General features: G+C 36.0%; 1 protein-coding gene across 3 annotated transcripts in view; it reads left to right on the top strand.

Moving 5' to 3' along the window:
- The window catches only part of ADGRB3 (adhesion G protein-coupled receptor B3), a 700,018-nt gene that overhangs the window by 374,194 nt on the left and 309,732 nt on the right, over positions 1–16,092 (top strand). For all 3 annotated transcript variants that reach the window (XM_059701276.1, XM_059701274.1, XM_059701275.1), the window contains one exon: positions 10,883–10,985. In XM_059701276.1, coding sequence (XP_059557259.1) covers positions 10,883–10,985 — 103 coding nt within the window. The remainder of the gene's footprint in view (positions 1–10,882; positions 10,986–16,092) is intronic.

The following is a 16,092-nucleotide window of genomic DNA, read 5'->3' as shown; positions in this document are numbered from 1 at the left end:
ACAAAGAGATTCAGATTAGCCTTTGAGCAAGTCACTGACTTTTTATATATATATATATATAAAGTGGGATTGTCCGCAAAGGTTCTTTCCAACTTCAAAAATCCCCTGTCTTTATCACAGTAAAATTATGAACTTTTTAGAGTTCTGACATATTCCTTAGCTTTAAATCCTTGATAACCTTTGAATAAGAATTATAGCTATGTGTACCAACTTATACTTTCTGTGTACAAAGTAATTAGGTAAATGACTATGGGAAATCAATATTCACATTTAGATTCATTGACCAGAAATAATGACATAGCAAGCTCAAGATGAAATATTTAAGTACTATTTGAAAAATGAAATATTGGCATTTACTTCTCATTTTCTTTTCTTTTGTACAGTAGAATAATCTAAGTGAGCATTTTTAGGCTTGTTATTTTTTCCTTTTCAAAAAGTTGTCCTACACAGTTTAGTGAGTAATTGTACCAAATATAGATCTTCTACATAGAGTAAGCCTTTTAATGGGCAAGAGGGATATCTTGTTTTATAGTCATTCAATAAACATTTACTAAGCAGCAACCCTGCTAACCTTACTATCTTAATTCTTTTAAATTTTCTGAAAGGTCAAAATTCCCAGAACAATGCTTAATAAATTATAAAGGTCCAAGAAATGTTTACTGGAATAATTGTCTTATATGATAGGATATCCCATATCAGCCATTTATAAAATAAGAGTACATAGAAATTTGGTGTTTAAAATATGAAAATATATTACATACATCTTCTTGTTTATTGTCTCAATTTGACTGAATTAAACACAATAGGTAAGGCAATATCTTCTCATTCAAATTTTAAAAATATCTATAAATTTACTCTATATATTTACTTATTATTTACCAAATTTCCATAACACACTTTCCTCAGTGATCATTTTACTAATTATCTGTTGACATTTTCGCAGCCAAGTTTCCCATACACAGAATAATGTTAGGATTCTGTTAAGTTTCCAGGGATTTTATATTTTGATATACTCATTTTCAAAACACTACTTTGTGTAATTTTCCTCATGGGGACTAGAAAGAAGAACTTCATGTAATGTTTTGAATAATTTAAAATTTTTCCTTCATACAAAGACATAACTAACTGCATATTGACTCTTTTACTTAAAATTTTCTTTTCTTCTCTTGCCCTATTATACATTTAGCTATTCTCTCTGCTGCAATTTCTATGTTACTGCTTGATCATCTTTCCTTTTACATAAAGCATATTCAAATTATCTCTTCCAATGTAGCAAATATGCTCTACTCAAGTCCAAACTAAATATGTGCTGCTATTTTCAGCCTCCTACTTTTATTCTTCTTCAGAATAGTTTCTTACTGTATCGTTTTATGAAACTTGGAATGATCTGATTTTATTTGTGTGGGTGATTGAGCTCTGATATAACACAAAACAAGAAGAATCACAACACAACTTTGTTGTGATTAAAAAGCATAGAACCAGTGAATTTAATGCGGCAAGGCCCTTTAAAGGTTAGTACCCACCAGAAATCTAATTTTCAGATGAAAAAACTGAGCTCCTTATTGCTTCAGTGACCTGCCCAAGCTTATATGTCCAGTAAGTGACTGAGTTCTAATCCAACTCCAGTATTCTGCCTGCCAAAACCAAGACTCTCCTCTATGAGGCTAGCATCCATTCCTTTAATCAGTACATCCATGGACCTGTATATTAATGTGTACACATATGTATCTTCTGCAGAAAACCTTGTAAGGCCCAGGAGGAGGTGGCCATGTGTAGGCAAGCTCAAGGTACTTTGGGTTCACCGTGGTGGCCCCAACTGAAGCTACTGATAGAAAGGCTAGAGGCTGTCACTCTTCCCACCCCCTCGAGACCACTTTTGGGCCTGACAGGTGAAGGCTGGCCAGCCTAGGTCAGAGGGATAGTTAGGGGGAGGTAAGGGCACCTACACACAGGCCCCACTCCGGTCAAAGCACTAACAACCATTCACAACCTGGCAAGTGCTTAAACTGCTGGTGAGGTTTTTCAACTGTAATAACCTTTTAGTTTGGCAATATCAAGATGCTTTAAAAATGCATTGCCATTGATACAGAAATGCCACTTCTAAGAACTGACCTTATGGAAATTATCTCTAAGGAAAAGAAGGTGCATGCAAGCATACACTTAAGCCAAAGAGGTCAAGAAACAGTTGTAAACAATTCACTTTCTGATTCATTTAATAAAGTCAGGTTTTGGTTTTGTAGGAAAATCACAATACTTTTGAGTGTGGGAGTAATGTGTAGTTTTCCTGGTAAGACATGGAGAAGATGTAATCCTGTTAAAAAATAATAAGCACTTTAATATAGCTATTAACATTCAAGATATTATGAAGGATCTAATTAAAATTATATGCAAATTCCACTATTATTAAAATGCCAGGAAAAATACAGCTGATCAAAAAACAACCAGTGGCTGTTTGAAAATTATCTTTTAAAAATGAACAAATTCCAATAATGCAAAATCACATGAATTTGCTGTCAAGTGTACCAACCTAATGGAGATAAATCATCCTGAATTTTTTCATATTTAGGAAATGGAATTCATTAGAGTTTCCAATATTATGGGAATTAAAAGCAATCAGGAAAGCAATTGTACTAAGTAATATTGAAAATAATAAAGAAGTGAAAACAATCACTTTTATACCAATACTTTCTGAAGGTAATCATCCTGAAGTAGTCAATTCTCTCAACTGCCCCTGTTCTTCAGTTTTAGGATCTAATCTTTGAAACTTGCTTCTACATTCTGAGTTTGAAATTAAATATTGTAGTTTTGTGATGGTCTGTAACTTTTAATAATGTCCTACCATGAGGAAATTAATATCATCTATGAGGATAACAGTTTGCTTGGCTAATGCTTTTAAATATTTTAGTATTATATATTCAGTATATTATTTATAAGAATCTGAATTTAATTTAGCCATATCTATTAAAATTGAGTTTAAATCCCTGATTATTTAGCTTCTTTGTAGTCCTAAATGTTAACGCCCTTTAGCAAACATAATTTCAAATTCCATTTAGTTTTCAAAGCTCTGTTAGCCTAAACCTAACTCTACATTTTAGCAGCCATGAGCTGATTTTAGTTTTATAAACAATTGTATGGAACTTAATAATTTTGATGAAGTCCCAAGTACCTAGGACATATGTGAAACCATCTATTTTATTTTGTTTTTATTACAATTGGGGTGGGGGGCTTGTTTAAAACAATTAGGAAAACTCTATTTAGAAGTTACATGAGCCCTAGCCGGTTTGGCTCAGTGAATAGAGCATCGGCCTGCAAACTGAATGGTTCCAGGATTGATTCTGATCAGGTGCACATGCCCAGGTTGTGGGCTCGATCCCCAGTGCGGGGCTTGCAGGAGGCAGCCAATCAATGATTCTCTCTTATCATTGATGTTTCTATGTCTCCCTCTCCCTTCCTCTCTGAAATCAATAAAAAATATATTCCAAAAAAAGAAGGTATATGAACTATATTCTGAACATGGAAAGAGGCTACTCTAATTTTAAAATTTTTCATTAAATGATAAACATCTTTTTACTGTACTTTATCTGGTTATACTTTATTTGAACATTTAGTTCCATAACCCTCTCCACTGATGTATCTCCTGTAATTGCATTTTTCTTAATGTGGTAAGACACACCTTACATGAAATTTACCCTCTTAACTATTTTTAAGTGTACAGAATAGCAGTGTTCACTATATGCACCTTATCGTGCAACAGATCTCTAGAAATTTTTCATTTCATAAAATTGAAACTCTGTACTCCTTGAACAATAAGTCGCCTTTTACCATCTCCCCTAGCCCCTGGAAATCACTATTCTACTTTCTGTTTCTAAAAAGTGGGACATTTTAGATACCTCATATAAGAGGAATCATGCAGGTTTGCCTTTCTGCAACAGGCTTATTTCACTTTAGCATAATGTCCTCAAATTTTATGCATGTTGTAGCATATGACAGAGTTTCTTTCTATAATAATCCTATATAATAAAAGCCTAATATGCAAATCAACCAAACGGCAGAATGACCGGTGGAACGACCAGTTGCTATGACACACACTGACCACCAGGGGGCAGATGCTCGATGCAGGAGCTGCCCCAGCCCATGGGCTCCAGGCCAACCAAGGCAGGTTCCAGCGCCCCCCATCCCCTGATCGCCCCACCAGTCACCCTGCAGAGGGTGGTGATAGGCGGCGGTGGTGGGGGCAGGGCTGGCAAGCGGGCAGCGCCAGATTGGCCAAGGCGGGTGCCAGTGGCCCCCCCATCATCCCTCCAGTAGCCCCACAGATGGGCCCTGATCACCAGCCAGGCATAGGGACCCTACCTATGCATGAATTTCATGCATCAGGCCTCTAGTAAAAGTATAATATGCTAATTAGACCAGACAGCCGAAAAACCTTCCGGACAAAACTGGGGCTGCAATGTCCAAGCCCCTTGCATGAATTTTGTGCATCAGGCCTCTAGTCTTCTATAAGACTGGATAAAATTCCATTGCCTGTGTACCACATTTTCTTTATCCATTCATATCTGTCAATTGACATTTAGGAAGTATCTGCCTCTTGGCTATCATGAATAATGCTGCAGTGAACATAGGTGTGCAACTCTCTTTGAAATTCTGTTTTGAATCTATATCCAGAAGTGGGATTTCTGGATCATATGGTAATTCTATTTTTAACTTTTTTAAAAAAATCACCATACTTAGCAGATGCACCATTTTACATACTCAAAAACAGTGCATGAGGCTTCCAATTTCTCTACAACTTTGCCAACACTTGTTACTCTTTTGTTTTTTTTAAATAATGTTGTGAAGTTTTATCTCATTGTGATTTTGATAAGCATTTTCCTAATGATTAGTGATGTTGACTATGTTTTCATATACTTTTTGGTCACTTATATATCACTTTAGAGCAGTGGTTCTCAACCTTCCTAATGCTGCGACCCTTTAATACAGTTCCTCATGTTGTGGTGACCCCCAACCATAAAATTATTTTCATTGCTACCTCATAACTGTAATTTTGCTATTATGAATTGTAATGTAAATATCTGATATGCAGGATGTATTTTCATTGTTACAAATTGAACATAATTAACGCATAGTGCTTAATCACAAAAACAATATGTAATTATATATGTTTTCCAATGGTCTTAGGCGACCCCCAAAGGGGTCGCGACCCACACACAGGTTGAGAACCGCTGTTTTAGAGAGATGTTGAGAACCGCTGCTTTAGAGAGATGTCTAATAAAGATTTTTTGCCCATTTTAAAAAATCTCATTGTTCTTGTTGTTTTAGGGATTTCCTTATTTTTTCTCAATATTAACCTTTCATTAGACATATGGCTTATAAATATTCTTTATTATTCTATAGAGTGCCTTTTCACTCTATTGATTGTTTCCATTACTGCATAGACAATTTTTGCATTTGAGTTAGTACCATTTGTTGAAGAGATTATCTTATCCCATTGGGTAGCATTGGCATCCTTGTTAAAGATAATTTGACTATATGTATGTGAGGGTTTATTTTAGGCTTTCTATTTATCCATTGATCTTTATGCCATTTTGACTTTCTGTAGTTTTGTAGTATATTTTGAAATTAGGAAGTATAAAGCCTCTAACTTTGTTTCTCTTTCTAAAGATTGTTTTGACTATTCAGGGGTTTTTTTTGAGATTTCATATGACTTTTATATATTTTTTCTCTTTCTGCAAAAAAATATCCATTGGGTTTTTTATAGTCATTGCATTGATCTATAGATCACGTTGGGTAATATGGACATTTTAACAATAGAAAATCTTCCAATTCATGAACATGGGATGTCTTTGTATTTATTTGTGTTTTCTTTTATTTTTTTTCAGCAATATTTTTTTTTTTGGTTTTTGGTGTACAAGTTTTTCACTTCTTTGGTTAAGTTTACTCATTGCTAAATTTGATGCTATTGTAATGGGAGTTTTAAAATTTACTTTTTTTATTACTTATTGTGAGTGTATAGAATTGTAACTGATTTTTGTGTGTTGATGTTTTATCCTGCAATTTTGCCAAATTTATTAGTTCTAACATCTTTTTTTGTGGCATTTTTAGGGTTTCCTATATATAAGATCATTCCATCTGCAAACAGAGATAATTCTTTTTCTTCCTTTCCAATTTGTTTGCTCTTTATTTCTTTTTCTTGCTTTGGTTAGGAATTTCAGTACTATATTAAATGGAAGGAGCAATTGATGGCATCCTTGCCTTTTTCCTGATCTTGCAGTGAACACTTTCAGTTTTCCACCATTGAGTATGATATAGTTGTAGATTTTTCATATATGGCGTTTTGTATGTTGAGGTACATTCCTTCTATACCTAATTTGTTGAGAGTTTTTTTTAACATAAAAATGTTGATTTGTTTAAGTGCTTTTTCTGTACCAATTAAGATGAACATACATTTTTTTTACCTTCATTATGTTAACGTAGTATATTACATTGACAGATTTTCATATGGTGAACCATCCTTGCATCTCAGCAATACATCACTTGATCATGGTGTATGATCTTTTTAATGTGATGTTGAATTTGGTATTATGTTTAGAATTTTTGCACCAATATCTACTAGGGATATGGGCCTGTAGTTTTCATTTCTTGTGATATCTTTGTCTGATTTTGTTATCAGGGTAATGCTGGCCTCATAAGATGAATTTTGAATTATTCCCTCCCTATCAGTGCTTTGGGAGAGTTTGAGAAGAGATTATATTTTACATGTTTGGGGGAATTCTTTAGTGGATTAATTTGATCATGGTCTTTTTGTTGTTATTGGGTGGTTTTTGATTACTAAGTAAATCTTACTATTTATGTAGTTATGTTTATTTCTTCAAGAATCAGTCTTGGTAGGAATTTGATTTCTTTTAAGTTACTCAGTTTATTGACATACAGTAGTCTCTCATGCCCTGTTTATTTCTGTGACATCTGTTGTAATGTCTCCTCTTCATTTCTGATTTTTCTTATTTGAGTTTTCCTCTTTTCTTTTTTTAAGTTATTCTAGCTAAGAGATTATCAGATTTGTTGGTTTTTTTTAAAAAAAAAACAAGTCTTAAGTTTGGTTGAAATTTTCTATTGATTTTCTCTTCTCTATTTTATTTATTTATGCTCTAATCTTTATTAATTTCTTTCCTTCTGTTAACTTTGTGTTTAGTTGTTCTTTTTCTAGCTGCTTGCAGTATGAAGTTAGATTGATGATTTGAGCTTTTTTTTCTTTGTAAGTGGAGGCATTTAATCTTATATCTTTCGGTCTTCATACTGCTATTGTTGCATTCCATATGTATTTGTATGTTGTGTTTTTATTTTCATTTGATTAAATATATTTTTGAAACTTTTTTGTGATCTCTTCTTTGAGCCATTGATTGTTCAAGAGAGTATTGTTTAATTTCTACATATCTGTGAATTTTATAGTTTTACATTGATTTCTAGTTTCATTCCACTGTGGTCAGAAAGAAAACTTTTTTTCTTTTTTTAAAAATATATTTTAATTATTTCAGAGAGTAAGGCAGAGGGAGAGACAGAAACACCAATGATGAGAATAATTGATCAGTTTGCCTTCTGCATCCCCCCTATTGGGGATTGAGCCTGCAACCCAGGCATGTGCTCTTGACTGGAATCGAACCTGGTACCCTTCAGTCTGCAGGCCAATTCTCTATCCACTGTGCCAAACTGGCTAGGGCAGAAAGAAAACTTGATATGATTTTAATCAGCTTAAATTTAAGGCCTTTTATTTTTTATATTTTTTGTTGATTTCAGAGAGGAAGGGAGAGGGAGATAGAGAGATAGAAACACCAATGATGATAGATCAACAGCCTCCTGCACACCCCCAATGGGGATTGAACCTGCAACCCAGGCATGTGTTCTTGACTGGAATTGAACATGGGGCTCTTCAGTCCGCAGGCTGATGCTCTATCTATTGAGCCAAACCGGCTAGGACTATTAAGGCCTTTTAATGACTCACCTGTGATGTATCCTGGAGAATGATCTATATGCATTTGAGAAGAATGTATAATCTGCTGTTGTTGGATGGAATGTTATATATGTCTGTTAGTCCACGTGTTCTATAGTGTTGTTGAAATTCTCTGTTCTTTTTTTTTATGCTATCTGATTAATCTAACCACGATTCTATTATTGTGTTACTGTCTTTCTCTTTTAAGTCTGTCAGTGTTTACTTCATATATTTGGGTACTCAGTTGTTAGGTACAGGTATGTTTACAATTGTTATATCTACCTGGAGAATTGACCCTTTCATTATTTTATATATTTTTTATTTGTCTCTTATTACAATGTTTCGACTTAATGACTATTTTGTGTGCTACAAGTATGACCATTCTTGCTCTCTTTTGGTCATCATTTGCATGGAATATTCTTTTCCATCTTTACATTTCAGCCACGTATGTCCTTATACCTAAAGTGAATCTCTTGTAAACAGTTGCATTGCACTTTATAATCACTTTTTTGCTTTCTTTGAGATAGGCTTCATAGATATCCTTGGTCACTTAAGCCTTTATTTAAAATGTGAAGAATAACTTAGGTCTCCTTTGAGTGAATAACTCTACCCATTTTAAATGTTATTGATGCCAAGTAACACAAACTTCAAGGACAGGAAAGATTGTTATTACTCTAGTCATGAAATGCATTTGGCTGTAGATCAGCTTTCCTAGCAATGAATACAAATGTACTAGTAGACCCAGCCAAGAAGCATTAGTAGATCACAAAGCCTGACATAAGGAGCCAGCTTTTCACTTATGCAAATTAGACTCAGTTGAATGAATAAATTAAAACTAATTTTTTACAATGTACACTTTTTTAATAGGAACCTATTGCATAATATAAATTTGCTGATTTTTCCTTCATTGAACATTTTGATGCCATAATATAATTACATTTTAAATCGACTTGAACAAAAGTTTGATTTTTTTTAGTATGTGTTTACTTAATAAGGCATTCAAATATTTTTAGCACTAAAATGTGCCAAGCATAATGCAAATGAGGATATATAAATGCTAGATACAAATATTGCCCTCATGGAACTTCTAATCTTGTGGAAGGGGACATATCATAGCATTAATGCATGCAGTGGTAGAAATAAGTGCATGTTAGTAGCACAGGGTGGGCGGTAATCACATAAATATGATAAGAATATTCATCTGCATTAATATATTGACATACATCCTTTCCCACATATATTCTAAATAAGCTAACACACACACACACACACACACACACACGCACACACACACACACGCTCTCTCAACAAAAGCCATAAGGCATATTCCTTCTTCTAGGGACCATCTCCATCAGGCGAGGTGAGTAGCTGATGAACCTGGCTCAGAGTAACATACCCTACAGAAGGCTGCTTATCTTAGCTACTTATCTTTATCTTGCTTTCCACAGCCCAGTTTCCCAGTCAAAATCTCTACGTATCTATACACACAAAGAGATCTTCATAACTCCCTTGACAAATTTATAAATTTCTGGGGTTATTTTTGTAAACTATGTAACTTTCTAAATAACACAAAATATCTGTATGCTATATATATCCTTCTCAATGAACCTTACCATTCATTGACTCACTTAGTATTAAATGAAATACTGGAAACATGAGAGTGGGAGGGGATCAAGTGCAAAGAGGCTCAAGGAAACTGTTGAGGGTGAAGGAGCAGTTGTCTGTCTTAATTTGGTGGTGGCTACATGATAATTACAATTACCAAAAACATTATACTCCCCACTTAAAATTGATGAATTGTATTATGTGCAACTAAAGCCTTAAACAACAAAAACGAGGAAAAAGAGTAAATAATTTTGTCTTTGAAAACTGTTGAGTTCCCAGAATTGTACATGTTCTATAGAAAAGCAGGTGGCTTATAGTAAATCAAAAAGGGGGACTGAAAAATATATTCTATATATGTATATATATTCTAGATATTTATATATTATAAATATTTATATATATTTGTTCAGAAAGAAATATACTCCTTCAAAAAGCTAAAAGTACAATGACATCTTTAAGTCTCTAAATAATAGTACATGTATAGAATTTTTAAAATGTTGGATGAAACTCTATATGTGCAAGAAGGAGTTGGTTCAGCTTTATGTGTTTATATTTATGTATAATTTTTGCAGTTTGTAAATATAATTATCTTTAAAGCTTCTCTGTGAATGAACTGTACACGTTACGATAGTTTGAAAGGCAAATATGTTCCGTACACTGAGCATAATGAGATAAAGAGGTGGCCTGTAGATCTCCATCACTGACATGAATGATGGTCAATAATTATCAATAGCATTTATTTATATTTAAACTCTACTTGTTTTCATGCTACACCACAAATTCATCTTAATGAATTTGGAGATAGTCTTAAATGCCAGGACAGCACTTTGCAAGAATATTTGGTCTCCTGGAGAAAACAAATAAGTAAACAAATAAACAAAAAATCTGTTTGATCCATCTTGAGCTCAATGGATTATATTCATTTAAAGATTACCTGAAAGTTTAAATTCACAATCCATCTCTCTTATAGGCGAATCAGATTTAAGTAATTGAAAGCTTGCCAGTGCTATTGCTTTTTCATCTTTCCTCCATCTAAAATGGTAGCAGTCAGCAATAGCTTCCCACTTTCCAAAATGTTCTAATCCACACAGGGTTTGTTTATAACAAAAAATGAACTGTTCTTTCCATGAATAGTAGTTTAGTATCATGTTTTAAATCTACTTGCCCTATTTTTTTTTTTTTTTTGCTTAGGATTTGTTTATTTAACATGCTATCAAATCATGTATTAAGCAATAGGAATTTATATTTGTCATCAGTCCCTTTTCCTTGTAATCATTATTTACTGTGTTTCAGAAATTATACTGTCGTTAATTCCAAAATCATCGTGGTCACAATAAGGCCTGAACCCAAAACAACGGATTCGTTCCTGGAGATAGAACTAGCTCATTTGTCTAATGTAAGTATTATTCTCTTGCTTGTAGAATTTGTCTTTTAAAGAATATTACCAGTCGTGTTTTAACCGATCAGACCATAACACATTTTCTAGGCTTTTTAGAGTTGCAATTTGTTATGAGGATATGTTTTTATAGAAATGAAATGCCATATTATTTTACACTTTTGTCCATTATAAAATGTTCTTCAGTTTACCTGAGATAATGGAAAATTGTTTATCAGTGTACACATCATTATTGGGCTCTGAGCTAGGCAATGGGGGAGATCATGATGAATAAGTACAAATCTCACCACAAGGTAGAGAAGACTACCATGTAAATACATAGATTTAATACAGGGTGGGGCAAAATTAGGCTTACAGTTTTTCATATAGAAAATAATACAATAATTAATAAATAATAATGCAATGATAAACTTTGTGTTTCATGTACTCACAACTGTAAACCTACTTTTGCCCCACCTTGTATTTTAGTGCTTGACAATATGACTCTCAAATTATTTTAAGGAATGACTAATAAAAAGAGAAGGAATGCTGAAAAAGAATAAAATTAAGGGAAGCTGTCCAACCACATGTTAATATATATTCCTGATTCAAGAATGAATAGGTCAATGGGCAAAAGGGAGAGTCCAGTAACCAAGTTAATATATGATACAGAAATCATATCATATCAATGGTGAAAGTAACTAATTATTATTATTTGGACAACTGTTTAATCACTTGAAAAAAATTAAGTAACCTAGATACTTACTATATATTAATGTAACTTTTAGAGACAGTAATATTTGAAAGCAATAAATATGGTATGATATAAGAATGCTGCCCTACAAACTTTTGTAATTGGCACCCTGGTAATAAGAATTATGAGAATGCTAGGAAAATACGTGGGCAAATAATCATATATTCTTCAAGATTCTACACCAAAAGCAAAGATTATAAGGAAAAGGAATGCCTTTACTACACTAATTAACACTAATCCTATCTAATAAAAGACAAAAAGGGTAATTAACCTTACCTCTGCTATGCTTCCCATTGGCTAATCAGCAAGATATGCAAATTAACTGCCAACAAAGATGGCGACCAGCAGCCACACAACTGAATCGAGCAGGAGGTTTGCTTGCTCCAGTGATGGAGGAAGCCAAGGTTCCCTGCCTGCTGTGGCCGGCTTTGAGCTCTGAAAGCAACAGCTCCAAAAGCAACAAAGTTTCAATTATAGAAGCTAAACAAACCCCAGATACCTGCTTTCAGCCGGCCATGGCCACAGAGCTGGGAGCGCTAGTGACGGCAACAGAGTTTCAATTATAGAAGGTAAATAAATCCCAGAATAAAAAGAAAAAAGGGAGAGTCTGGGAGCTTCAGTTGCAGGCCAGCCTGAAAATGGCCCTCAGGCCCTCACCCAGACTGGCCAGGCACCCCAGTGGGGACCCCCACCCTGAAGGGGGTGTGACCAGCTGCAAACAGCCATCAGCCCCTCACCCAGGCTGGCCAGGCACCCAAGCAGGACCCCCACCCTGATCCGGGACACCCTTCAGGGCAAACCAGACGGCCCCCACCTGTGCACCAGGCCTCTATCCTATATAATAAAAGGGTACTATGCAAACTGACCCTAACATCAGAACGACTGGGAATGACTGGTCACTATGACACACACTGACCACCAGGGGGCAGACGCTCAATGCAGGAGCTGCCCTCTGGTGGTCAGTGTGCTCCCACATGGGGGAGCTCTGCTCAGCCACAAGCCAAGCTGACGGCTGCCAGCACAGTGGTGGTGGTGGGGGCCTCTCCCGCCTCCTCAGCAGTGCTAAGGATGTCCGACTGAAGCTTAGGTCTGCTCTTCGCTGGCAAGTGGACATCCCCCGAGGGGTCACAGACTGCGAGAGGGCACAGGCTGGGCTGAGGGATTCCCCCCCCTTCCCCCCGCCGGTCCTCTAGTCTATACTAATAAAAGGGTAATATGCTAATTAGACTGGGAGACCGGACATCTTCCTACCATACGACGTACTTCTGGACAAAGCCATGATGGTGGAGGCCAAGGCAGAGGCAGTTAGGGGTGATCAAGCCAGCAGGGGAGGGCAATTGAGGCCATGCAGCCAGCAGGGAAGGGCAGTTGGGGCCATGAGGCCAGCAGGGGAGGGCAGTGTGGGGTCAATCAGGCTGGCAGGGGAGGGCAGTTTGGGGCCATCAGGCCAGCAGGGGAGTGGTTAGGTGGTAAACAAGCTGGTAGGCAGGCAAGTGGTTAGGAACTAGAGGTCCCAGATTGTGAGAGGGATGTCTGACTGCCCACAGGGATGGGGCCTAAACTGGCAGTCAGACATCCCCCAAGGTGTCTCGGATTGGAGAGGGTGCAGGCTGGGCTGAGGGATTCCCCCACCCCCATGCATGAATTTCATGCACCATGCCTCTAGTAAAATATAATGACAAAACAAAATTATATAACATCTATACTAATAAAAGGGTAATATGTTAATTAGACCGGGTTGACCTGACATCTTCTGGTCATCTGGCCCTCCTTCCGGACAAAGCCATGGTGGCAGGGGCTGAGGGATGATCAGGCCAGCAGGGTAGCAGTTAGGGGCTATCAGGACAATAGGGGAGGGCAGTTAGGGGCAATCAGGCCAGCAGCGGAGAGTAGTTAGGGGTGATCAGGCTGGCAGGCAGAGGGGTTAGGGGCAATCAGGTAGGCAGTCAGATGAGTGGTTAGGAGCCAGCAATCCCAGATTGTGAGAGGGATGTCCGACTGCCAGTTTAGGCCTGATCCCTGCAGTCAGACATCCCCTGAGGGGTCCCGGATTTGGAGAGGGTTCTGGCCTGGCTGAGGGACCCCCCCCCCACCCATGCACGATTCCATGCACCAGATCTCTACTTTAAAGATAAATGGCAGAAAAAAATACATTTTCAACATATTTTTCAAACAAAATGTTTGTATATCATGTTAAAAGCTTTTATAAAACCTCAAATAAAAATTATATATATAAACTTACCAATAGTCAAGGCAGCAAAAGACAAGAACAAACTTGCAAAGAAATTATAAAAGCAATAAATAATATTATGCCAATATTACTAGCCTCATTATTAATGAAGAATTGCTTGTTGGCTACTTTTTTGTCATAGAATTGTCAAATATAAAATATTTATATTCAATACTAAAGTTGGTGACATTTTAGAGAAATTAGGCAATTTTATAAATTCTTGTTGAACAAACTATGCTAATTTTTCTGAAAACCTTTTAAATGTTTCACCATTTAACCATCAATTTTAAATATAGGAATTTGTTCAAAGGAAATAAAGAAAAATTTGTCAGCATTCTTACTTAACTATTTATGAAAGCAAATTATTTTAAAACCACTTAAATACCCAGTAGAAATACATTTATTGTCAAGTTAAAAATACATTAAGTTGCAGGCAGTATTTATAGTTTATATAAGCTGGGACAAATGTAGTTTTACAGTTATCTATATGTAAAATAATACAATAATTAAAAAAACAAAACACTGTAGATCACACACAACAGTATGGTGATTACCAGCAGAAAAGAGTCAGGTAAAGTAGAGGAGGATGTAAAAGGGATAAGTAGTGATGGAAGGAGACTTGACTTGGAGTGGTGAGCACATAATACAATATGCAGATGATGTATTTTAGAATTATACATAGTTTTATTAGCCAGTGTCACCCCAATAAATTCAATAAAAATAAATAAAGAAATAAAATAAGAATAAACTCTGTGTTTCACATACAACAGTAGGCCTACTTATGCCCCTCTATATGTGGGCAACAATAGAAGTTTTAAACATAAGACAAAGGGGAGTTAACTCTAGGCTACTACAGAGTAGGAGAATGGATGGGCAGCATTTCAAAGTGCTAATTTAAGGGTCAGAAAAGGCTTCTTATAACTATCTAGGTGGTCCAGTGTTCTAAATCTAAATACTCCATTCCAGAATGACAAGAACCCTTTCTTAAATCCATACAACTGCAACTGAAATTCTTTGCATTTTGTTCAGTCCTTTTTAGAAATTTAAAATATCTACTTATCCCTTATATAATCTCTTGGAATACTTAAGTCATTAATGAGGAGGGGCAAGGAAGGTGATTCCTGTTATGGTTTTCGTAATTATATGTTTACTAGAGGCCAGGTGCACGGATTCGTACACTGGTGGGGTCTCTCTGCCTGGCCTGCGGGGATCAGGCTGAAACTGCTCTCTGACATCCCCCAAGGGGTCCTGGATTGCAAGAGGGTGCCGACCAGGCCGAGGGACCTCACTAGTGCACGATCGGGGCTGGGGAGGGACCGCGGGAGGGCTCCAGGGTATGTCTGGCCCATCTCGCCCAGTCTCGATCACCTGGACCCCAGCAGCAAGCTAACTTACTGGTCAGAGCATCTGCCCCCTGGTGGTCAGCATGCATTATAGTGACTGGTCCAACAGTCGAACAGTCGGACACTTAGCATATTAGGCTTTTATTATATAGGATACTTCCAATATTAATGTAAGCCAGTCTCCTGTGTTGTATACACATAGGATATTTTTTTATTCCTTAAAAAAATTTTATGAAGTTGACTTTTACATGCAAGTAACAGAAGCACAAAGTGATTGGCATTTTCCCAAATTGATGTACTTAGTGAATGACATAATAGGATTTATAATCATATTCTGTTTTACAAAACCTATTTTGTAATTTCTGATTTTTCCTAAAAAAACAAACAAAACAGCCTTGGTTTATAAACAATGACAATTATCTTTTTTTGTAAACCACTTTTTACTAAAATGTTTCAGGCTTCCTAAATTGCTTAATGAAAATATCAAATCTCTCAGCAATAATTTTAAACATCATAATTAATAATTAACCTATTAGGTCTTTTCCTACTTTTGTCATACTGATTCTAACTTTGAGAGTGTGTTTGATCACTATACTATCTATTTCCTCAAACCTTAGAATAGCCATGATTTCCTCACTGCATTGAAACCTGGGAAATAATTTTAACATTGCTTTTGAGTAAGGAATTTATTTCTTTGTATGCTCCAAATTTGTTAGCACTGGCAAGTGTGGCTCAATATGTACACACAGACATATACACATGCACATGTACACATACCCATCATTAGGCTGCTTTGGTTCT

Source organism: Myotis daubentonii, chromosome 6 (assembly GCF_963259705.1).
Source record: "Myotis daubentonii chromosome 6, mMyoDau2.1, whole genome shotgun sequence".
NCBI lineage: Eukaryota > Metazoa > Chordata > Mammalia > Chiroptera > Vespertilionidae > Myotis > Myotis daubentonii.
This window is presented reverse-complemented; position numbering and strand designations above follow the sequence as displayed.